The 26,298-nt window shown below is 40.4% G+C and overlaps 1 protein-coding gene across 8 annotated transcripts in view; it reads right to left on the minus strand.

Annotated features, from left to right (window-relative positions):
- Positions 1-11,739: 11,739 nt before the first annotated feature.
- Positions 11,740-26,298, minus strand: part of ENPP2 (ectonucleotide pyrophosphatase/phosphodiesterase 2) — a 98,336-nt gene continuing 83,777 nt past the window's right edge. For 5 of the 8 annotated variants that reach the window (XM_033126070.1, XM_033126076.1, XM_033126075.1 and 2 more), the window contains 7 exons: positions 25,496-25,570; positions 24,040-24,176; positions 22,906-23,041; positions 21,938-22,015; positions 18,132-18,264; positions 16,836-16,992; positions 11,740-12,340 (listed from right to left, as the gene is read on the minus strand). In XM_033126070.1, coding sequence (XP_032981961.1) covers positions 12,170-12,340; positions 16,836-16,992; positions 18,132-18,264; positions 21,938-22,015; positions 22,906-23,041; positions 24,040-24,176; positions 25,496-25,570 — 887 coding nt within the window. In that variant the 3' untranslated portion in view covers positions 11,740-12,169. The remainder of the gene's footprint in view (positions 12,341-16,835; positions 16,993-18,131; positions 18,265-21,937; positions 22,016-22,905; positions 23,042-24,039; positions 24,177-25,495; positions 25,571-26,298) is intronic. The other 3 variants (XM_033126077.1, XM_033126074.1, XM_033126073.1) reach the window with 1 other exon arrangement.

Here is a 26,298-nt window from a genome sequence, read left to right on the forward strand (position 1 = left end):
TTTTTTTTCAGATTAAAGAGAACTAAACGAGTTTAACAATTCATGGAGAGCTCCAGTTGAGGGCACTCACTGATAGTGTAGCGTCCCCATGAAGACAGAAGAATGTAGAGTCTGAAGCACAAGGGGGAGGGCTTGACCTTAGGAGCAAGAGCACCCCAATAATGAAACAGGAGGTAAAGATGGGTTTTGCTATAGAGACAGAGAGAGACTTCCAAGTTTGAAGAAGTTCTGGTCTGATGGCTTCAACTTCCTCTGAAAGTAAGAGAAGATGTCAGAAGCTCAGAGAAAAGGGGCATAAGACATGGACAGATTGGGACAGAGTGATGGTGCTCATTGTGGAGGGTGGATGAGAGCTGATGAGCCACATGGAGGGACCATAAGAGGGTGTGAGCATGAACTTTTGTGATATCACTATGTCCCATCGTGTGGCGTTCTCCAACTATAGATCCGGAAAAGCAGAAAATAAGAAGTTTTGCCCTATCAATGTGAGAAAAAGAAAGGCAAACAAAAAGTAGCAAGGAGAGAAGAGTGAATCTGAGGACAGCCATTAAAGCTCTCTCTTTACAGGTAGGTTTCATCAGCTATTGAGTGGCCCTTTTCCTGGCATACCACAATTACAAGGAAGGCCAAAAGCCAAGGACCAAGTTGCCATGTACAAGTCACATTCTAAAGGGAGCTTCCAATGCTGCCAACTATTGAGGTCCCTGCCCCCCTCTTTTTTCACTACTTCTACCACCAGAACTTACTAAGAAGTGATGAAACAGGACCATGACCATAGGACTTCATTCCAAACCCCCCATTGCCCACCAAACATGCACAAGTGTCTACACATACGTCATTCTCATTTTAAAAAGAAACAACAATAAAAGACTGAACAGGAGAGGTATGATCTTTCTAGAGAATGCAAAAGTTGTCAGAAATTTATGGTCTTTGCTCAAGACCAAAAGGAAAGGAAAAAAGGGAAAGAATCATAGCATGTGTTTCGATCTCAGTGTTTTATCTCCACCTCAACACATCGATTTTATTAGCCATACATGTGACCTGTAACACGTAGGTAACATGAGTTTACATGAAGTAAGTGTTACATAAGGAACTGTGTTTTTTGCTAAATAGTCCTGGCCATTGTTGTTTTTCTCTCTCTTGTGCTCATGCCCTTCTCTCATGTTTCTGAATCAATAATTGTGCTTTCTCAATTTCCCAACTCAGCAAGAGGAGCAGAGATAAGGGCCTAGGGTAGAAAAGTCTGGCAAGATTCTCTCCTACAGCTGCTTTTCTTGTTCAGCGCACGTTGGCCCAGAGCTCTGCCCACCTCACCTCTGCCAACACCAGGGAACAGAAGGCAAGCATTGTCCCCTCTGTGTCTTAAGAAAATTGAGGCTTCACTTCACAGTCACAGCTCCTTGGTCCTTGGAGACACAGGAAGTGTTACCATTGGAAGGCTCAGGCTAAATGTTTTCTGACTGCAAGTGCGTCACCCCACTCCTGGGATCTGGGGGATATGGCACCTCTCCCAGGCTCAGAAAAAAGCAAGGGATTCCTGCCAACATTTTAGTCCCACCGGTGCGATGAGATCTTACCTTCGTGCACGTCCATCACTGCGCTCCAAAGCAGTGACTTCCTCTCCCTTTTCCAAAACCAACACTTGACTATTTGATGAGTCATTGGTTCCCTGACATTTGTAAAATACGCTTGAAACGCTCCCCGAGGTGGAAAATTATACTGTAATCAAACCACACATACTCTCTCTCCTTTGCCTCCTCCTTCTTCTCCAGCCTCTACAAGAAACCTACAAGCTTAACAGCGGGGGGCCTTTGGAGCTATGCCCTTTTCACATCTAATTCAGCTGAATGAGCTGGTTCATGGGTTTTCAAAAACGAAATGAACTAGATTCCCCCCCCAGCCTCACACAGGACCAACATTTGAGTTTATCCTTGTAACTGAGAAAGCTCAGAGGAATGAGATAGGACCAGCGGCTAGGTTAGTATTGGTTATGGATTTGTTCACTGCAGCACTTTAGGGCTGCTGGTGGTCAGGTTAAAGTCAGCCAAGGATCAATGGGTATTACTAAGGGAGTCAGGCACTGAAAGGAAGCTAGTGAGGAGAGCACAGGGTCCAGGCGGGCAGGTAGATTTGTGGTCAGGTAGGACATAGAGGAGATGAATTAGTGGAGGTAGTCATGTGGCCAAACGTGAGAAGTTGAAGCAAGAGCTGTGAAAGAAGTGAGGAATTTGCCTTAACCCTTCCAAATTTGCCTTCGTTTACCTCTCTTCCACCATCCCCTTTGCGTGTACCTTCTGCTTCTGACCACTGCAAACCAGTAACAGACATAAGCAATCTCCACCTCCTCCCCAGGGAGAAATCCCCAAAGAAGACTACAAGAAAAAGAAAAAATGCAGACCTGGAGATGACCTCAGATCTTTTTGAACTGAACGAAATGCTGACTTATGTTTCCTATATAGAAATCTTTGCATTTCAAGGTCGAAAATTGTTTATTTTGACATGGGGAACATAGCGACTACCACGGCTGAGGTATTATAAAATGAAAACTATCCTGAGTCTTCCTCATAATTTCTGACTACCAAGACGTTACTAGCCCAAACCATCAGCATCTAGTCAAGTAGAAATCCAAGTAGAAACCCAAGTAGAAATCCAACTTGGGTGAGAGGGTAAGAGGTATTATTGCCCCATAATTTGTGGAAGCCAAGACCTTTAATAAACGAAACTAAATCAAGTCCAGAAGCTCGGCTTGTGGAAGGGAGGAGTAGTTAGAATAGGAACAAATGTTGTCCTGTCAGTACATTCTCACACATAGTTGTTAATAATATTTGAAAGGTAACGTATTGATGTGATAATATACTGATGATGTCCACCGGCAGAAGATAACTCTTCAGAAAATCCACCAAAAGAATGGTTTATTCTGGAAAAGAAACAAAGAAACAAAGCCCCCAAGGAGTGGGTATATATGCACACTCACCCACCGGTGTCCCAAGTGGCCACCCACGTGGGAAAATGGGGCGGAGACCAACATGGCTTCCCCCTCTATTCGCATCCCTCCCCCGGAAGTTACCACAAAGTTCAACAGGAAGTCAAGACGAGAGAGTTAACAAGCGGCCCAGCTCCACCTATAGTCCTCCCAGCTCTATAGTTAAGCATCTTAAGATGCCAGTTCATTTTTATCAAAGTGAAAACAAGACTTGGAGATATATAGAAAATATAAGGGAAGGGGACATTTTTAATGGAAGAGTTCACTCAATACCAAAGCATATGTCACTGTCCCTCCCCTTGCCACGCACCCTCAGGCTCCAGTCCCCAGATGGCTTTGCTTCTTGGGGCCTGGAAGGAAAGGCCAAAAAGATACCGGTTGTTTCCTGCTCATCAGGGCACTGCAAGTCTTTGGAGTTCTCCCTGAAGTCACTCTTGTTTGGTCTGTCTCGGGTACAATACACAAACAAAAGGCACATTTTCATTAGGAAATCCCAAGTATTACCCACTGAACGTCCCCATTCCTAGGCCTGTAAAAGCTACCTTTTAATATTATTATTGTTAATAAATATTGTTCAGGAACCAAATATTGTTGGATTCAGTTCAATTCATTTTGCCTTCAAATACTTGGACTTTCATCATATGAGGCTGAGTTATATGTACACGCATTGTCAAACTGACACTTTTATATTCGGATCTGATAAAACTGTGTACCTCTCCTTGGATAAAAGAAAGTGATGCTTGACCCAGATTCAGAGTAACAGAACTCTTTATTATGTCACCAGAGGTACAGTAAGTTCTCACTTGATGTCGTCGTTAAGTCCTGTGACTTTAAGCGAAACGATGTACCGTGAAGCCAATTTTACCAAAGGCTCTTTGAGACATATAATATAAACAAGAGTGAAGTTCCTATGGAATCTCTTTAACATTATAAAGAAACGATGTTGAACAAAAGGACATTATCTGAGGAACTGCTGTGTGTGATGTGTGCTTGTACCAGCTGCAGAAAGCTGTTTACTACCATGCTTCCCCGAAAATAAATCCTAGCCGGACAATCAGCTCCAATACGTCTTTTGGAGCAACAATTAATATAAGAGGGAGGGTCTTATATTAATTGTTGCTCCAAAAGACGCATTGGAGCTGATTGTCCAGCTAGGTCTTATTTTCGGGGAAACACGGTAGGACCTTGACAGGACTGAGATTATCCTGAGCTTTTACTGAGCATAGAAAAGGAAAGAGATCAAGTCCACCTCCACTCTCACTCTTAACCACCCTCCCCATCCCACCCCCATTAAAAATGCTTTCCCATTAGGAAAAAATATATATGTTTTCCTTCCGATGTGAAAGGATGGAATTTAAACCACCCTCCCTCTACTCCACCCCACCCCACAAAAAACTCAACCTACTGTGAAACTGTTCAACCAAATTCCTACTGGGAACTGACAGCTCATCTCTCCCACATCCAGTATAGCTAGAGGAGAGGAGCAGGAATACTGGGTCAAGATCGAGAACTCTGGATCTGACCTTGAACCCATGTGACCGGGGATTCCAGCTCTGCCACAGATACATGACGTTGGGCAAGACTTAACCTCTCTAAACTTTAGCTTCCTCATCTGTAAAATGGGCCCACTAACACACGTAACTTATGGGCTTTCAGGTGACCCAATTTGTCCCAATGTGCCAGGGACTGTCCCAGTGTTAGAACTGAAAGTCTTATATCCCAGGAATTCCCCTCACTCCCAGGACAGTGGGCCATGCTATATTTTGTGAGTATTTAATATGATAATGCCTATGGAGTGTTTATCATGTGAAACACGATAAGCTCGCAAAATATCGATATGATTAGTATGTATCCCCATTGCCAGAACCCTGTTTTTTGTGTTTTTTTTTCCCATGGACATAGCAAATATTCATTGAACCAGTCACACAATACTAGGTGCTGTACATTCATTATCTCTAATTTTCACAAATACCCAAAGAGGTGCATGTGGCCATCCCTATTTTACCAATGAGCTGGCCACAAGGTTAAAAACAGTTCCAAGAACTTGCCCCTGGCAGAGCCCAGACTTGAACCACATCTGATTTCAAAGCCCCAGGGTCTTTCCTCATGTTGCAGATTCAAGCTGTTTAAGTGAAAGGGGATAGTGCAGAGACTGAACTCATTCGACCAACTGGGCAACTGAGTTTTAGCAAAGTAAGGGAATGAGACAAAAAAACTTCAGGTCTCTGGCTGGGGTGTTTTCATGGCCCGGAATGGATGTCATCAGCACACAGAAGAAACACAGCTTTCATTTCACAGAGTCAGAAGTTGTAAGATGTGGGCCTCTGAATTAGCATTTTATCTTTATCTCAGCCTAGTGTTTTTCACCTATAATGACATTAACTATCTCCTGGGGTGGAGTGAGAGTATAGTTCATCAGCCACTCATCTATCACCTGATGATAATCAAATCTGTGCAAGGCACTAGGCAAAGTTCTCTGAAACTAATGAAGAACAAGACAAGCTCCCCCCGTTTTGCGGTGGGGGAGATAATACATTGAAGTACAATAGTGGCTTCAGTTATTACTCAGTTGGCAAACAAAGCCCTAAGAAAGGAAAGAAATGAAAGATTGTTAAAGATTATTAAATGAGGTAATTAAAATGGCAATGTTCTTTTGATGGCAAAGCACTAATAGAAATGTATAAAAATGCAAGCATAAGGTTATCAAGACTAGCTGATCATGGTTTGCCCAAGATTTTCCCAGTTTTACCACTGCAAGTCTTTTTAGTCTCTAAGGCATCTGATCTTCCTATGTGGAGGCAAGTCAAATGTCTAAAGGCCAGCAAAGCAGATTAACGTAGTAGGTAGGGTCAGTGAGAGCAAAACAAAAGCACACACACAATAATAAAAAAAAAAAAAGGATAATTTGCCCTCCACCTGGAGTAGGAAGAACAATGGGACCGGTGGCAATCTACAGCAGCAGTCACAAATAAAGGGTCAAACCCAGCCAGACAGTTGTTTCGTCTGGCCAACAGCTAAGAACAGTTAAAATTTTTAATGGCTGGAAAAAATATATATAAAGAACAATACTTCTAAAAGCATAAAAATTATATGAAATCCACATTTCAGTGTCCACCAACAAAGTTTAGTTTGAACAAAGCAAAGCCCATTCATTTAAGGTAATGTTTATGGTTGCATTTGCACTACAAAGGCAGAATTGAGTAACAACTGTATGATAAAGCCTTTTACAGAAAACATGTTCTAGAGAATGCAGCCAAATAGGCTTCTACTAATTGTTGATAGGAACAATAGCCTACAAATAATGACGAAGTAAAAATTTGTTTGAACGTTTTTAAGAGAGGCCAAAAGTATAGATTTTTATAGGAAGCTTGTTGATTTTTAAATTTTGGCATCTAATTCTCTTTTTTTTTTTCTTTTTTTAATATCATGTGGGCAAACAAAGCCATCTGTGGTCTGTATCCAGCCTGCAGGCCATGATTTTGCAAAGTGTGATACATATCATATGTTCTTGACTAAAGCTTATCCCAAGAGGTAATTTTATTAGTTCCTTAATTTGAAGGCAAATCTATTACAGCTGACTCTTTATTCATCAATTGCTTTCAATTTCAAATTTGTTTACAATTCAATTGCTTTAGCCATTAGTGCCTTTCCAGGATCATCAATTCTTCTCAACAGCCTATAAAAGCTTTTCCCCATCCTAAGTAGAATAATATCCTCCCTTCCTTTACCACCCTGCTGCAGTTATTGTCTATTTCTCTTATTTCCTATTTCTTCATAGGGCAGTCTCCACTCACTGCCTCCAGTGTGGTCTCCCATCCTCTCCTCAATCCAGAACAGCTTGGCTGCTTTTCAGACCACTTCATTAAATATGCTTCCAGGAAGGTCATAGATGACCACCTTATTGCAAAATTCAATGGATGCTCTCAAATTTTCATCTTAACTTCCCTGTGGCATTTGACATCACTGACCACTTCCTCCATTTTGAAAGTGTCTTTATCCTTGGGTTTCACAATACCCTCTCTTTCCAGGTTCACTCCTTACCTCTCGGGCTGCTCCTTCCATTATTATTTTTTTTCTTTTTTCCTGGCTTGATTTCATTTGACTTATATTTCTTGAACACCTGACATGTACCAAGCACGATGCTAAGCATTTTCCAAATGTAGGTAGTATACATCTCACACCACAAGAAATAAAACTTTATTTCCTTACAATAAACGTCATTTTTAACCTAAGCTTCCAGCGTATATGGCCTACATGATGTTTTAATTCAGTCTTGATTGAGGCTCCCATCTTTCCCCCAGGGTCACCCTACACTCTGGTAAATGAAAAATGATGGGAGAAGTGCAACAGGTACGCGTGGCTTCACTATGAATGGCTCCCAGTCCGTACAGGTTTGCCAATCTCCTGTTTCCACGCTGTGACCAGGACCCCCAGGGCCTAAGGGTCTACTTCCTTAACAGGATTATACATCTCATCCTGGAGTATAACCACCTGCTCCGATCCACAGGCTTCTCTCCGCTTTGGATCCCAGGAAAGGTCCCTTTCTCCCTTGGCACTCTAAAAGTTATTTATTTTCACCTCTTCGGTGGGTTTAGGTTTTCACAAAAGACAGGAAATCCTTTAATTTCAAATTGCTTCTGCTCTCCACATGTACTCTGCAAAAAGCCCCAAAGCCAAGAATACTTTAAAAAGGGTTCCTTTCTTGGTGGGAATTGGAGATTAAAAATGAAGGGAAAATGTTCCCAACTTATGTTTCGGTGAGGTGTCCTGCCATAATTCTTAGATCTTATCGTTATTTTACAGATGAGAAAATTTAGACTTAAGAGTTTAAGTTGCCCAAGGCTGTGTAACTGCAAATCTGCAGCTTTTAACCATTGCCTTATATGGCCTGTCTCATTGCCTCTGTCCTGAAATGCTCCTGGTCTTACTCTTCCAGCATGCCGCAGGGAGGGTCTCAAGTGTTCAGCTGAACACTAATCAGCACCTCGGGCTGGGTGTGAAGAAACTACCTAAAGAACTACCTGAAGAACAGTGCCCAGAGCCCACGTGGGGATTGAAGTTCTGCCTGTTCCCAACAGCCAGAGTGCAAAATTTCCTAGGGCGGGAGCATCATATTCACTTAGACATTCCAGACAAAACTGAACATCCCCACCAAGAGGGGTCAAGGTCATCCACTGAGAAAATTGTAAGAGACTTTAAACTAGGCATAATCAATTGGAAGGGTCTTTGGGAGAAGCTAGGTGTCACGCAGGGACTCAGGCGGGGTCTCTGCTCCCGCTCCCCGCATAAGAACTCAGGACATGGTGAGGCTGAAAAGGAACACCCACGGAGCCATAGGTAGGGGAGTCATACCACTATACTCTCGCTGGCGGCTGGGTTGGAGACACAGGAAGCAGGAGCCACACTGTTTGCAACCCTCACTGCTCCGCTTGCAGGCTCAGCCACCATCTTCTTGCTAGCCCCCATTTGCTGCCAGCCTAGCCACGGCAGTTATATTAGTGGCCAATGGCTCACTGGTTACAGCTGATGGCCAACTAGCCACAGCTGATGGCCATCCAATCACAGTCGATGGCCATTTACTACCCGAGTGAGCACCTTTCTATGTGAGGCCGAGAGCCTGGAAACTGCACTCCTGGCTCTGTCCCCACACTAGGGCTTGTGGGAGGAGTTTCACGCTCTGTGTCCTAGGAGAGCCTTACAGGAACAACTCTATGTTCACAATAGAGCTCTACGGTTGTAAAAGTCCCTTCTTCTCTGTAAGTTCGTCCTCCATCTTTGTCCAGTGCAGTGTGTGCAGGTGATTTACCATATCAACACTCACTGGATTGCAGTCTTTTCTTTCTTTTTCTTAATAAATCCTTTTGGTGATGGAATACCCGGTTAAGTCTGCTTTATGGTCGACAGAGCTACCCTGTTTCCCCCAAAATAAGACCTAGCCGGACAATCAGATGGAGTCTTATATTAATTTTTGCTCCAAAAGATGCATTAGATCTGACTGTCAGCTAGGTCTTATTTTCGGGGAAACACGGCACCTAGAAATGCAGCTCCCCGCACCTCAGAAAAGAAAATAAATGCAGCCAAACAGGAAGTATCACAATACTCAGTTGGGCCTTCGGCAGTTCTCTCCTTACCCCAGCCTGCAAACTCAAACATCTAAACCTTGTTCCTCATTGTCTCATCCAGTCCCTCTGCTCAAACCCATGGGAGAACTTCTATTGCCTTTACCACTTCCCACCCACAAGACAGCCCGGTCCTGACTCAGCAAAGATGTAGTGAGAGACAGATGAAGTAAGAGGAATACAAACAGGAGGAATCATCTGGACTTCATTCACAGCCATCCTCTTCCCACCACCACAAGGAATAATGGGAACTGGAATTTGGGGCCTATGGCTCTTGGGGAATTTTGCAAACCCAACTGGCACCAAGCATTACTTTTCTTCAGAGATTTAAAAAAAAAAAAAAAAGCCAACTCTCCTCAAAACCATTCAGAACGTTTTTGCCCTTGGGAAACCATGTGGCTGCTTTCCTGGTTTACACTATTTACAGTGAGCTCATTTTAGAGAGGCAGTTTCTGACTCCATCCACTAGAACAGGACCACCATGCTAGCAAGCCATTGGCAACTTGCTCAATGAAAGCATGAATGGACCAAGGTCTCAATATGAAAAACAAGAAACAAATACCCCAACTTAAAATAGTCTTTCAGACCTCATTTTAATAGAGTCCCTGTCCATTCAGAGACTTTCATAAATAACCCCACAATTAATGACATGTGTTTATCTGCAAAGCCACTCACCTGAAATACACAGTGGTTGATGTTCTCTCTGGGTATGGAGTTTATTTATGAGAAAGACTTGACCGAAGGATAAAAATAGAGTAGCAGTACCCAACTAAATTTGCAACTGCTCTCCCCAAAAGCCTTGGGTGTAACCTATTTTGAAAAGAGTTCAATCTGAGGTGATATAGAAATATAGGTAAACAGGGAGTTTGCAACTATTAAGGAAAATGGAATTGACCCTTCTCCCTTGTAATTCTCCTGTGGAGAGACAGAACTACAGTACCTAGTAGGTGGACCCTCTCATATTGAATGAACTTTTACATAGAATTTACGTAGACCATACCATGTAATTATTGCATATTGAAATTAACGTACTGAAATCTTAGATCCTGTCACACCTCCATTGCGTTCAGAGTAGAATTCAAATGTCTCAGTGGGGCTTACAAGTATCTACCTACTTGGTATCTACCGATCTTGCCACTGTATTCCAGCATACCTGTTTTCTTTCAGATCCTCACACATCCCAAGACCTTTCCAACCCCCAGTCCTTGGCTACGCTTTTCCTTCTTGTCCCTTTTCTCCTTGAGGACAGCTCTTCTTATCCTCCAAGTCTTGGCTGTAATGCCATCTACAAGGATCTTTTCTTTCCACCCCCTTATCATTCTGTGTCTGTTTAATTCTTTGAAAGCACATATTGCAACTAAACTGTGAGCACTTTTAAAGGGGGTCTCCTTCTCCCCTTAAAGTACAAGCTATATGGCATCAGGAACCATGTTTACCTTATTCACTATTTTATCCCCAAGGGCAAATATAGGTGCTGGCATATAGAGATGCTCAATAAAACATTGACCGTTAAATGAAAAACGAGTCATATTCCAATTCATTTCCACCCTACTTCCACCCTACTCCAAACTACAAAGCCCAATTCGAGCATTTTTCTCCATTCCCATCTTTGTTCTTCCCCTTCCATAAAATCTTCCCTGAGCTTCTTACTTCTCACTGTTTAGAGACAAGGCACATGAAGTGCCAGAAGTGTTCCTGGAACAGTGGCTGCTTGATAGTATTACCAAATTCACTTCTCCCAGTGTATTCCTGTAACCTTTGCCCAAACATCACTTGTTCTCTTACCACCTTTATGATTTCTCCCATATCTCAGTACCATCTGTCCTACATTTGTTGTAGTTTTTATTTGACACAATGTCTTCCTTCTTAAATTTATTCTTAAAGAAAAATTTGTAGAAATGAAAAGCTCATTTCACTGACCATAAAAGGGGCAACTGTGAAAACTAACACGATAAAAATGAAACAATTTAGCAACTGTTATAGATATGATAACACAAAGGTGAGTCTTTTTCCATGACACAATCAGGAGGACTGAAAATGCTTGAATGACTTCCTTACCCTGCGATTCATTATTATTTAAAGCCATAATTGTGTCCATCTAAAATCATCCGACCTACCATTCGGACCTTTCTGTCGTTTTGTATTATCACTAGACCATTCTCCAAATGGTCACCTTGGTACTTATCATTTACCTTCATTGATTGTTTATACTTTTATGTCTGTATCTCATCCCACTGTCTTAGTTCTATTTATTAACCTCCATGTTTCTTAGGTTGATACTTTCTACAGAATATATGCTCAATACATTCTCAGTTGAGTCTAATACTTAGAGCTTTGAACCAACTTGATCAAAAGAATCTATTCTGCCAAACTTCAAAATATTTTTAAAAGTGATAGGATATTCAGGAGTTCCGGTCTCCATTTCCCTCTGTCCTTTTGATTTTCCATAGATATGTACCTAAAGTATCTCATCCAGGCCACAGAAGTAGTTGAATATGATGGATGCCCCTTTGAACGTGAACTATTTTCAAATAGGAAGAGGGCCCAATACAGGAAATGTATACCTTTTATGCATGAATATACCAAATACAAACACTCTAATTCATAGGTGAAATAATGGCCAAATAAAACCAGAAAAAAACTGAATGTGTGATTTATTATATTTAAGATTGGTCTATAAGGCTTAAATATGTCTGTCATAATTAACAGTAAATGAATGCAACTTTACAAAATTAGTATTTCAATACAGTACAGGACTAAATGTGGCAACTGTGCATTGGAAAATTAACATTTCCTCAATGCAAATATCAAATGTGCAGCACACTTTAGAAGCTTCCACTAAAAACGCAAGCTGCAGTATTTATTACAAGCTCTACGCAGAACACAAGACTACCTAAATCAAGCATTAGAGAAAAACAGTGGAGTCATTTGGGCGTAATGTGTCAGATTTGGTACAGGATTAAAATACTAACATTTTTTTTAATGACCTGGTTTCAAATTAATAAATACAAAAACAATATAAAAATATACACCAGTTGATAAGACTGCACTGCAGAGGATCAGAAAGTTAAATCTCGCTCTCATATGTATGCAGGTATGTCTTTAGTGTCAGAATCTCAGAATAGCTGCGGCTGGTCTTTCGGAAGAAATCCAGACTAGTGAGCTGTTCAATGTCCCGCACCCGAGCTGTGTGCATCTTCATGAGATCTTCTACCCACTTTGACTCATCCTCTGAGTTCTGCAATGCAAACGGAATACAATAAGAGTCAGAATTTTCCAGAGGAGTTCTCCAAACGGTCAGCTTGCGCCAAGTCCACAAATGACCTCTGTGCCCTCCTGCACGCAGAGCCTATGCGTGTTCTTTCTTCCTGGCCTCCCTGCCCTCCCTGCCTGTCAGTAACGCACCACAAATACCTGCCCGTGGCTGTAAACATTTTCAACAGCAATTAGCTGTACCAAATAAACGAGACATGTGGTATGAAAGGGCACTTGACTCAATCGGTTCTCAGAACATAAATCAAATTTAGGAAAACCAAAGGTCATGGAGAATTCAGTAATGTGTTGCTCTTCCCCTGCTGTCAAATTGCAATGTGGAGCACAGACCACAAATAAGTTGGAATGCTCTTCTGTCTCCCCAGGAAAGTGAACAGCTTGTGCCCAAAGCCCAGCACCATGTGCGTGCATGCCTAGTCTTCCAGAAGAACCTGCTACGTCAACAACATCATCTCTTAGATTGCAAGGAATTGACATTGGAATAATAAGCTTGACTTGAAGCAGCTCAGTTGATACACCCGGCCGGCACTTTGGGGCCCAAGAGGCCTCGTTTGGAACTCTGGCTCTACCACGTCCTGGCTTTGAGACTTTGGTCAAGCTACTTGACCTTCCTATGCCTCAGTTTCTCCATTGATTCAAAAGGATAATAATGCTTACTTCAACAGCTCCCTGGAGGGAGAAAGAAGGAGGATGGAAGAAGGGGGGAGGGAAGGTAAAGTAAGGAAACATCATGGAAAAAAGGAAAAAAAAAAATCTCCTTCTGTCTTAGCTCCTTGCCAAGAACTGCCTCATTGGCACACATTCCAGACAAAGGACATTCAGATGTCCCACACCAAACAATCTATTTCATGTCTGAGCTGAAACTAAAAAGCAAGTCAGGCGAAGCAGTTCTTTACATTTTAAAAAGATCTTCTTTCACTTTTGAGGGAAGTTGAAAGAAAGAATGACATCTGTGAGCCTTGAGGTTTATGGAGAAATGCCTATCTTCATTAGTAGACATGAAGCAGAAGAGCCTCTGCAAATAATTTCATTCTCAAATGCCCCCTAAATTGCAACAGCTCCCAGAAATCTTTCTCTAAGTTGAAGGGTGGTTGCACGTCCCAGGGCTGAGAATGTTCAAACTTGCCCTCACCCAACTCTTTTCCTGCTGGTGGTCTCAAAGAATGACCCACCAAAGCCCAAGAACCTGCAATGGGTTTTCTCAGAGAGCTCCAACCCACACAGACCTGGAGCTACAGCAGCTTGTGCCAGTGCTAAATATGTACCACGAGGGTGTTGGTTCAGGAAAGTGATGCCTGGCCATCCCGGGCAAAATGAAGAAACAGGAAGAAATTTCTTTGCAGGCTGGGGAAGTAAGGATTTTAACCCTCCATGCCCCACCCTCCTAACCCAAGCTAACCAAGATCTCCACGATTCACAGGAAAGGAAAGACCTAAATATAACTCTACCCACAACGGTACTGACCAATCCTCGGTGTGACCATATAATTAACGAAGTAGGAGGTCTCCAAAGCCCTTAGGACCCCCTCAGAGTTAGCAGAGTAAGCATGAAGCTATATTTTGGGAGAATTTTCATATTCAACTCATTTATTTGATTTTCAATGGTCAGTAAGTCATTTGAATGTGTGGGCAAGGGGTGACAAGGTTTTTTTCTAATTTAAATAATGGCCAGCTGAGATTATAAGAATTCAGGGCAAAATCTGTGTGTTGCTATTTCTTCCCTTGGGAAGTGATTTGCTAAATTCGTTGGGGGGACATCCTTTTCTGGTTGTCACGTGCTAAAATCAAGCGTCCCATTAGTGACTAGCAAATACTGGCTATGCTTCACATAAAAACAATGTCTTCTGCCTGATGTTGGCTGGCAATCGACAGAAGTATATACGGAGGAAGACCCTGGTGTGAAATGCAAAACTGATAAAATTCAAATAAAAGTCCATGTGTACCAAGGGAGGAAGGAAAAGAGAAACTTCAAGAATGTACAATTCAGAACATTGACGCAAACCAAGGCACAACCCAGGAATTTGCCTATTGTCTTTCTTCCTCTGAAAATTTACTGTTCACCTGACTTTCTCCCAGTTGAGTTTGGGAATTCAAGCCCCGGCAGTTTTAAGGTGAACTTCCAAGCAAGGTGCTTCTTCTATAAGAAGCATACTGGCCATGGACTGTCTAAGAACTACCTCTGAGCTCTACTCAGACTCAGGAACCAGGAAGAAGAGGAAGACACATTAGCGGATTTAATGTGTCTTCTGTTTGCCAGGTGAAAATTTTGCGGTAACTAAAGAACGGTTCTGATCTGAACATGGACCGTTTTCAAACCCTCCCCTCACCAAGTTCCCCTAACAACAGAGACATTTGAATATGTATTTCCTAAGGATCTAGGTATACCTTCAATGGCCTATTATGAATCAAATGTTCTTTGCAGTCTCTGCTTTACCTCAAAAAAATGCATGGCAATTTTGAATTTCACTCCATAACATGTGTTTATTTATTTTTTGCCAAAATTTTACCTTCCCACAAAAATTTTTTAGGAAAACTGAAGTTCAAAGAAAGTATATTATGTAGCAATACAGAGGCATTATATCCCCCTGTACACCATTAGCGACTCTTAATGGTTTACCAACAATCAAAATGGAGAAGGTCAAGCCAATATGTTGATGACAACTCATCTCTCTTACAATTCCCTTGCTTCTCCACCTCTCATTCAATTCTTTATAAGATCTTACTGATCCCTCTGGTAAAATATTGCTGCTTTCCACCCTTCTTCTTAAATTTCCAAGATCACAACCCCAGTTCAAGTTATTACTTCAGTCCTGTGAACCTTACCAAAGTTCCCTTTGAGCACCATGTTTGATCCCCTCCAATTCAACTTTATTTCCCTAAAGCACAACCTAAAATGTTGCTCTTAAGCTTAAACATTTTCCATGGCTTTCTAATGCCTGTACAATAAGAAAAATTCCTCAGGTCCCAAGGTTCCACTATGGAAACCTGGTAAATGTGAAAGAGGATAGGCTTTTGGAGTCAGAAACCTTGAATCTAAAGTTTTGCAATCCTACTAACCAGCCAGGTAACCATGTAACATACTTCCCCTTTATTCCCTACAGGTTTCTCAATCATTAACAAAAGGGATAGTGATAACCGTATATCCTCTGCCTCGTAGAGGAATTACATGATCAGAAATAACATATGCAGAGGACCTGGATAGTACTTGGATGGCAGCATGTACTCAATCAATAGTCACAACTACTACTACTGCTATTGTGAATATTATTACTACTTCTTGGATTTCAAATTTGATTAAAAAAAACGTCTGAAATCATGTCTCCTACTGTTACCCTTATTTCCAGTATTCTGGCCAAACTTAATTAGCTTTTTTGGCCATGTTTCAAAATTTTTTTCTTTTTTTCTTGTATTCCTTATTTTCTTTGGATAGTCACAGCCTCGATCTTCACCTACAACTGAAGCCATAGCCCCAAAGCTACCTTGCCCATGAAGCTTATAATTTCTGTGGAAGCTATTCTTACAGCACTTTGCCTCTTAGTGTAGCAATTCCTGCACCTGTTTCATTTGCTCTCCCCCACTGAAGGCTGCCTAGAGTAGTGACTATGTTTCACATGCTATTGTTTCTCCCAGTACCTTACACAATGTGGGGATCTGAGTACTGCTTGTTGACTAAAAATCCTCTCCTGTAGATTTTATCCCTGTTCCTTCTATTAAATGAAACAAAAGCATAAGACAATTACTTCTAAAATCAGCTTTGGAGCATAGATTTTTCCATCACATTAAAGAGACCTGGAGTAATTACGTGATTTCTACCTGTTTACTTGTCTGGGGTGTTTTCATCATGCCATCCTGTCTCCACGTAGGGATGAGTGAATCAGGAGTCATCCTGATATTTGAGAATGGGGTGACCTGTTCTATCTGCCCTCATAACTAGTAGCAAAGGAAAATCTGATTTGTGAAGTATCTATTTCTCTGTGTGTATGTGTGTGTGTGTGTGTGCGCGTGTGTGTCTTTTTAAATGTTTTTGCTACAGACATTTTCAAACATCCACAAAAGTAGAGAGATTAATATAATGAGCCCCCATGAACTCTTATCTAGTTTCAACAATTATTAAAATTTTGCTATTTTTCTCTTTCTTTTTATAAAATCTATATGTCTTTTGCAAAACTGAAAACATTTGGGCACTTTCATCATTTGTCAAAATCTAAGAAATAAATAGAACTACATTAAATGCACATTCACACCCCCACACAGACTCTTACATTGAAAAATAAAAAGCCATGAGAACACACAATTCCCAAGTGTTGAGTCAAGTTTTGTTTGAGTCCTCTCTTCTTTCCACTCGGCTGTATAGTCCAAATGTTTCATAATAAGTGTGTTCTAGTTCAACCGTGGGAATACAAATTGAGAAATAAAGATGGATTATGTAAGCAAATCCTAAAGGACTCTCTTTGAACTCACATTGCAGCTCTCCTCGTTGTCGGGTCTGTGAGGAAGGATGAATGAGGAGACGGAGAGGGGGCCGTCACACTTGTCCGCAGGCTGAGTGAAATCCAGGCAGCTGGTGATGATGCTATAGTAGTGGGTTGGAACAGGAATGGAACTGCCTTCCACGTACCTGAAACAGGGAGGTAAAAGAAAATTACAGCTGGTGTAGGAGCTTTCATGTTCAGGTGGTGACCACTGAATATTGCCTAGGTCACTAAAATTCCCACTCAACAGAATCAGTTTTCTCCTCTAAGCACTAGCCCACTTCTCTATCTTTGAACATGTTTTTGCTGCCTGAAATCACCCTCACTCTCAACCTGGCAGAGCAAAAAAGATATTCTAGGCAAAGAAAACAGTTTGAATCAAGACTTGGACGCTGGACATGAAGAATAGATCAATGTAGCAGAACTGTAAGGCTGGAAGAGTCAATAAAAGCCAAATTATGGAGGGTTCTAAGTGCCGAGCTGTGGTGTTTGGGCATTATTATTTAGATGGTAACGCTCCACTGAAGATTTCTGTGTGAGGGAATGTCATTCTGAGAGCCATGTTTCAGGGAAATAACTTTCATACAGTTGTATGAAATAGACCAGAGACAGGCAACACTGAAGCTAAGGGAATAACAGCCCTTTTAAGCCACAATGAGATTCTGAACTGGGTACAAAGAACTCACTTACTAAAGGAAATACTAAGAACTGAGTGTCAGTGATGAGCCTGGGGGGATAGAAGATTAAATGATGGCGTTATGAATTTGTCGTATTCTTATTTTCTTGCCTTCTCCACCAGACTGTAAGTTCGTGAAACAGAATATTCTTATTCTATTATCTTCTCAATAGCACCACAGAAAGGGATAGAAACTAGATTTGACCAAAGTCTATATGCAATTTCCTATTGATATGTACTAACTCTGAAAATCTAAAGGATTCTAAAAGTCTCCCCCCACCCCAATAATGAAGATAAGTGAAAATTATCATCTTCCCACAGAAAAGTTGTTGAAGAATAAATGACAAAAAATTTTTTAAAAATCTTTTGATACATTTTCTTTTCTGGGACGCAAAATGCATTTATTTACCACAAAACCCAATTCCATTCCAACCACCAATGCCACGCTTAATCAACGGTCCAAAAGAACTGAAAAAATCATAAAAAGATTCAAAGAGCAAAAGATTGAAGGGATATCAGTTTTTCTCCAGTACGTGAATATTTGAAGAAATAGTCTTGAGTGAGATCTTAGAATTTAAAAATGCACAAAAAGTGGAAATTAAAACTTACTGTTTTATTTTTTCCTGTGTGTCATGTAAGCCATCGAAGTCATAGTCAAAAATTGGTCCACTTATCACATTAACTCCATTCCTTTCTGAAGCATATTTCTTCACCAATACCCTTTGGAAATAATTCCAGACTCCTGTGCAAAGACAAAAATCAATTGTTCATGAACAAAACTCCTTGCTTTGGCCAAATTCTCTCTAGGATGCATTCTACAAGCTAAATCTCTCAAACCAAGAGTCAAGAGTGCTGTTGTGATTCTTGAGTAGAATGCATCCTAAAGCATTAGCTGTGTGTGTGTGTCATTTATGGATCGATAAAGAGAATGACATGGAGACATTGGTAAGAGAGTTTACCCTAGCCCAATAAGTCAGGGAAGGATTTTGCAGATGAAGTGGTTACTGAGCTGAGATCTGAAGGATAAGTGGGTGTTTCGTAAGCAAAGAAGTGGAGATAGGACATTCCGGGCAGAGAGAACAGGAAGTATAAAACAGGAAGTACGGTATTTGTGAGAAATCAAAAAAAGGCTTTAATCTACTTTTTCTTTCTTCATGATCTTATAGATATGCTAGTTCCCCAATTTATGTCTCTAGCCCTGACAGAGCTCCAGGCATGCCATCCAACCATACATCTCACGATCCACTTGAATACCAAATCATGTAGAGCAAAAAATTATACAAACAGAATTCTTGATTTTCCTTCCCAATCTTGCTCCAACTCTTGGCTTTCCCATCATAGTTAGTGGCACTCGCACTTAACCAGATGTTCAGGTCAAAATCCTCAGTCATCCCTGACTTCTCTCCTTACTTCATACACATGTGACCAAGTCCTGTCAGTGCCACCTCCAAAATACATCCCAGCCATCCAATCTGACCACTTCTCACCATTTTCACTGTGTCCACCCTGGTCTAATCTTTTCTGCAATGAACTACTGCAAAAGACTACTTGCTAGGTTCCCTGTAAGAAGCTCTTGCTTCCCTGTAGCCTGTTTTCTATACAGTAGCCAGATGGATCCTTTACACCACAAATCAGACTGTATCACACTTCCCCAACACCCATTTCTGACACTCCAGATGATTTCTCATTGTACGTAATTAGAATAAAATCCCAACTTTGCACCTTGCCCCTGCCTACCTCCATGGCTTTACTTCCTACCCATTTCCCCTCAGGTACCTGGCTTTCTTCCTGTCCCCAACCTTGCCAACTTGTTTCCAAGTAAGCTTTTGCATTTGCTGTTTCTTTTTGCCTGGAAAACTCATTCCTTCCTTGATCTGTGCATGGCAGGTTTCTCCTCCATTATTCTTTGCTCAGTTTCAAGGTCACCCCCTGGAGAGGTCTCAATTGTCCACTCTAGCTCCAGTTTACATTAGTACCAACCAATCAGAGGGGCAGGAGAGGAGCAGAATGGAAAATAGAAAGGCAAAGGAAGGAAATAGCAAAACAACAGGAAAGGCAAACGATGAGTTGGTTCTGAAATGTATTAAGATTCAACTTACTATGTTCCATTCTACACGGGGGTTATAAAGTTCAGGCTGTTATTACTTCTTACCTCCTCCTATTTAAAAGTACTTGGCCAGTTTTGTCATAGTATTGCAACTGCTTATACCTTCTGATACTCTAAGTGAGAAAGAACAGGCCACCAAAGCCAAAATACTGTAGATAATTATTTGCAATAAAGAAAGGAGGACAGTAGAAGAGAAGTTCAAATGTTAAGCATAAAAACTAGAGGCAAGGGGGGAAAAATAACAATAAGAACAGTCTAAAGGCCAAACCCACATGTGGCATGTGAAAAAACCATTCCCTGGTGAAGAACAGTGAGCCCTCTGTGAAAGGACTTCTGCCATGCCAGCCTCAGGGTGGTACCGAGTGTTTCCTTTATTACTGCTTGGTCAAAAGGCATCAGGAAAGAACAGAGAAATCCAGGAAACCCTGATGTGCGGAAATTAAAGGAAGCTGTATTTCATGTAATATTGTGAGAAATGTGTCTCTGTAGGTTTCTGAGACATTTCTTCATTGTGCCTGAGAACAAACCAGGAAACCTTCTTTTAAGAGTATACTTTACTTTTTCACTCGTAAGCAACGGATTCTATCTTTGAATAAACTTTCATTTACGAAACTAGGACATCAAATAAACTTTTTATTTCTCTAAACCAGTTTCAAGGTCATCCCTGACTTCTCTCCTTACTTCATACACATGTGACCAAGTCCTGTCAGTGCCACCTCCAAAATACATCCCAGCCATCCAATCTGACCACTCCTCACCATTTTCACTGCGTCCACCCTGGTCTAATCTTTTCTGCAATGAACTCCTCACCAGAATGTACCAACTTTTTGTACCAACCAAAAAGCTACTCCAGAATGCTTTCTCTATGTATGAATACATGGATGGATGGATGGATGGATGGATGGATGGATGGATGGATGGATGGATGGATGGACGGATGGGCAAATGAATGAATTCTTTGTTACGAGAAATAGAAAACATTGTTTTGGTCATTGGACAATTAAGTCATAGATCTGTATATAAACAACGGAGGTCATGCAATCAAACCTCTTAATTTTACAAGACAGGTGCTAGTAGCTTTTACTGTAACATCCAGTAAATAAATATAGATGTTGTTAAATGTCAAGTGGCCTCCAGAATACAGAGAAGACCCTTTTAAAGAGCTTTGGACATTTCACCAATGTCAAAAGTTGGGGAGGCTCGCCACTCTAGATGATACTCTACAATCATTCATTCCGATGAGGATTGAAACTTTATTTCAATCCTGAAAGTCCTGTAACATAAACTAATGTTCTTTACCAGGTAGGCAGAAGTGTCTCCTTTTCCTACCTTTCCTATAAGCATATAGGTCTGCTCATTGTAAATGAACTAAAGGGAAGTAAAAGCTACTCCAGAATGCTTTCTCTATGTATGAATACATGGATGGATGGATGGATGGATGGATGGATGGATGGATGGACGGACGGACGGACGGATGGGCAAATGAATGAATTCTTTGTTACGAGAAATAGAAAACATTGTTTTGGTCATTGGACAATTAAGTCATAGATCTGTATATAAACCACGGAGGTCATGCAATCAAACCTCTTAATTTTACAAATGAGAGGTTAAATGACATTTCTATGATCGCATAGCGAGAGGTCACTCTCCTGGGACTAGAACTCAGTTTTTGGCCCAGGGCCCATTGTCCCCATATTATTCATAGTGTCACTATCATCCACAAATATTTATGTCACGTACAAAATCTTAGAAGTGTTCAGAGAAACTAAGATACTTTTAACAACTCTAAAACCAATGTCACAGTCTAATGATTCAGAAGACAATTACGTTCTTGCTAAATTTCAGGATCAATCAAAATACATCATCATCATCATCATCACCCTAAAGGAGACAGGTGCTAGTAGCTTTTACTGTAACATCCAGTAAATAAATATAGATGTTGTTAAATGTCAAGTGGCCTCCAGAATACAGAGAAGACCCTTTTAAAGAGCTTTATAGTGAACATTGAAATAGAAAGAACACCAGATTAGAAGGAAAACACAAGCTTGGTTTCGGTCAGCTCCTACTATTCATAATCTGGGTCACTTCTTATGATTTGATTTCTTAATTATAAACCATGAATAAAGAATCTGCCAATCTCCCTCACAGATTCATATTTTGGATTAACAATAGAGAATTTATATGAAAGGTCTTCAAAAATCATAAAGACGAGACACAAAAAAGTAGTACAGAGGTAGAAAAGGTAAGTGGCAAATCTGGAAATACTTTTTTCATAAATCATAGTTTACTAGGTAAATGTTGGACTTACGTTTGAAAGCAGGATACATTGGAACCATATTTGTTACAAGGAATGCATCATATTTAGCTTCTGGTGAAGAGCTCAGATCTAAACATTAGGAAAACAAACTGTCATTTCTTACCAAAACCTATATCAATTAAAAAAAAAATCAATCTTCTAAAATGGTCCAAACAGCATAAAGTGGATGGATCTACTCTTTTATTCCCACTCAATCCTTCATTTATAGAGAATTTCCTACGTCCCCTCCCATTCAATCTTTCTTTTACTCAATAGTTGTCCCTCAAAATATTTTTACAATGCTTCTTCTTCCTAACTCGTCTTTGGTCTACTAAATAGCATATAAAGAAGTCCTTGATGTCACTAGTATAATTTGGACTTTAAAAAAATGTCATCAAGGTAATGAGAGATAATTAAAGGGTTTCACATATTCTTAAGAGATCACCATGATGGTATTATTTAAATAATTGATATCTTTTTTTTTAAAGGATGAACTTTTTTTTTAATAAATTTTATTGGGGAATATTGGGGAACAGTGTGTCTCCCCAGGGCCCATCAGCTCCAAGTAGCTGTCCTTCAATCTAGTTGTGGAGGGTCCAGCTCACTGGCCCATGTGGGAATCGATCCGGCAACCTGTTGTTCAGAGCTCACCCTCTAACCAACCGAGCCATCCAGCTGCCACAATTAATGTCTTAACGATTTACTATTTCACTTTCAGATTCTCATTTCACGATGGAGAGGGCACATAGAATATTCCCTTGCACTTTAAAATTCCTCTGGAGAATAAGACGTGTGCAAGCTGGTCTCTTTCCTGGCCAATTTTAGAAGGATCCCACAGAAGCTCATCTCTTCAATCTCTGGAACACCAACTTGAAGAAATGCTGAAAACCACTAAAATCCTACATACCAAGTCGCACACTCCAGACTCCACAAAATTACATCCCTCTAGAATGGTCTGATCCTGATACTCTATAACTTACAAGGGGGGAAGAGGAATCCGTAGGACATCTGTTTATCATTTTTGTAGGCCAAACAGCTCTGACTGAAACTCGGAGAAACACGGACATCAGGTCGGACGCAATTGGTTAAGTGCTCGGGGATGCCAGAGACCTCCGCCTGCGTGGTGAGTCAGAGGTATTCAGTAATGTCATCGTAAAGACAACGTCAAACCCACAGTGCAAGACTGAAACCAGATTGCTGTGCTATAGACAGCCAGAATCAAAACCCCGCTAGCTTTTACTGTGGCTCCTATTCTCATAATCTGACTCCTTAAAAAATAAACAGAAGACCTCAGTTTGAAATTTTCACACTCTTTTTTTAGCGGAAGTCCCTTGATAAAGTCTTAAGGAAAACAATGTATAACACAGAATACAAAGCAGAAATCCCACTGTTGGAATAATGAACAGGATTCTACAGAAGACACTTAAAAAATAACACTCTGAGCAATTATATAGACATATCTCCTATAAAGAGAAAGACTGCATATATATTGCATGCGCCAGAGCATACACGCATGCACACAACAGACATTAACAAGAAGCTGTGTTTGGGGTAATGGAAGTACTCATTTGTATTCAATAATTAAAAAATATATTCTCAACTGCCAAATAATATTTTCTAACTCCCGCTATAAATTTACCTATCTCATCTTCATCAAAACTGAAACACCAACATAAAACTTTTGTTAGAATACAAATAGAATGCTGATGGTGGGGGGAGTTGTATGTGCGTGGGGTAGGCGCATACGGGATCTGTGCCCTTCCCACTCCATTTTTCAATGAAGCTAAACTGCTCTACAAATAAAGTCTATTCAAACCAACACACAAACCTAGGTGGCTTCTGTAACTATTGGGCTATAACAAGCAGAGCAAAAGACACTAAAAGAGTAAGTATACTCCCTTCAATATTTAACACATTACCATGAAGTTATTAGAACATTGAATAAAGTCTAGTTCAAAATATCTTGCAATAGATCCAAACTTGGATGTATTTTTCATCAGGAAAAAATTAAAATTTTTTTCTAAGACAAAATTCTGTTGAGCCAGCAATTATTCTATCAATGCAAAGAAAGTAATCACATGAAGAATTTTATTCAACCCAATTTTCTCAATGACCTGTTTGGAAACAGTGTATGATGTCCAGAGTGACATTAGGAATATTTCACTATAACCACTTTCAAAGTCAGTATGATATAAGATATCATATCTGGTCCGATAGAGCACTGCAGGCCGTCCATAGAGAAGGTGTCTCTCTAGGGAAGAAAAAAATAAACTGTGTTAAAACATAAATTAAACTTTACATCAAATGTTAAATATTGGAAGAGAGTCCAGTTGTCCAAAATTTGCTTGCTTACTTATTAATAACATAGAGCTCCTTCTCCTTAATTTAATCAAGTTAGTTTTCCTAACACTTCTGTGGTTTATCTAATCACCTAAGTATGGGTCAAGGCTTACAGTTATCAAAACTATAACGTAAATGCCATACTTATTTGAATGCTTTTTCTCAGTAGTAAAGAATTTGAGTCTGTATAGGAAGGAAACATGATTAGTAAATTTTGAAAGGATTCAGCAGAATGAGAAGTCAACATGATTGATTTTTGTAGAATCAATTTCTTTGACCCCTTGAAAAGGCTCCTCAAATTAACCGATGATTTAATTAAGAGGAAGGCACCCTTCGATCATTAGTTGCAAACAGCAACTCAAATATGCATTACTTCAGCACAAACAGTGAGCAGTAATGAGCATTTAAAGTAAGCAGCTTTGCCACGAGGAGGAAAACTCTTTAGGTAAGAACTTAAAGGAACATGTATAGATAAAATAAGTCATCATTCAAGAGCACTGTTTAAACACAGAAGAGGGGAGATCATCGGTTACCAAAGAACTCAGGTAAGACCCCAGAATGTAGATTCAGACCTCCAAGAGAAAGCTCTCCTCTTAGGAAAAATAAAAGGTCTGAAGCCTTACTCTTTTAGGAAGAAGAGATGGGAGTTTAGTGTGCAAACTTTCATTCCACACCCGCAAGAAATGGCTGGAGCTTGATCTGCCCATTTTGGATAAGTTAAAGTCAGAACTTCCATAGATTCTTGGAAATTGGGGTCCTATAGATGAAAATATTTAGAGATTGAGGTATTGAGTTTTAGGCAATGCACAATTCCCTAAGTGATAATCAAAAAAAAATTTATGATTATTTTTATTAGAGAAAATCAGTTCTGGCAATCACTTATTAAATTATTTATACATGTTGCTTTAATTAAAGTATTACCATTCTATGCAAGTAACAGAGGAAACTCTTCGTAGACCCTCCCCAAGTAGAACTGCTGATTTGAGGCAAAGCAGCACACACTGTTACAGCACGAGCCTGTTCTGGGTAGTTTGGCTTCAGCACTGCATTATATGTAAAAGCCTTGGTTTAGCTGCCAAATTTGGGGACCCACCCCTAAGAATTAGAGTATAATGTGATAATATTATACAAATGAAATATAATGAACAAATAAAAAGCCAGCAAATCATAACAGTAGTACTTGGGGGCAGTAAACCAAGTCAGGCTTTCCCTTCAAAACTCAAACCAAACCTTTTCTAGGTTCAAAATTTCCATTAACGTTTTCCTTGTTTTCATTTTTGTTGCCTCTGAATTTCCTGGTTTCAGCTGGAAGCAGAAGTATCAAAATTCTTTGAGAAGCTATTCTCTTTTTATCATTCAAGTTTTAATGCTTACCAAACACATTCTTCCAAAATCAAATGCAAACCTAGCATCCAATCTATTCCATGAAGGGACAACAAAACAGCAGCCACGTCTAACCATGCAACACCCCTCTTTAGAGCAGCCAGCAAACAATAATCTTGGATAATCTATAGACTCCACCAACTCTTGCTCCCCTTCCAGTCCTCCTCATTTATTGGCATTTCTCAACATAACACTGTGTTCCACGAAGGCTGATTTATTTGCAACACTGCTCATGACCATTAGCAACTCTATGTTTCTAGACACGCGACTCCCTTTCTCTCTACCGGGAATAACTTTTCTACCAGTCATGTCACCGATTCCCTTCAAATTTTTCATCAATGTGTTCCCCCTCATCAAACATTTACTGAGCACTTTCTCTGTGACAGGGCTTGGGCTATAGAATAGAGATACTGGGCAAAGATAATTAAGATACAGCTCTTACCCTCAAAAAGCTCACAGTTCAAGGAGAGAGACCAACATGGCACAAACAACTAAAATGCAATATGGAGTGCACTATATCTGAGATACCTACAGAGTGAAAAGGGAACACAGAGCATGATGAGTGCTGCAAATGGCGGTGAGGTGGCATCAGTACAGTCCCCACAGAACATACGATGCTAAGCCAGGTTGACCCCACACCTGGTTTATGC

This window comes from Rhinolophus ferrumequinum, chromosome 14 (assembly GCF_004115265.2).
Source record: "Rhinolophus ferrumequinum isolate MPI-CBG mRhiFer1 chromosome 14, mRhiFer1_v1.p, whole genome shotgun sequence".
Taxonomy (NCBI): Eukaryota; Metazoa; Chordata; class Mammalia; order Chiroptera; family Rhinolophidae; genus Rhinolophus; species Rhinolophus ferrumequinum.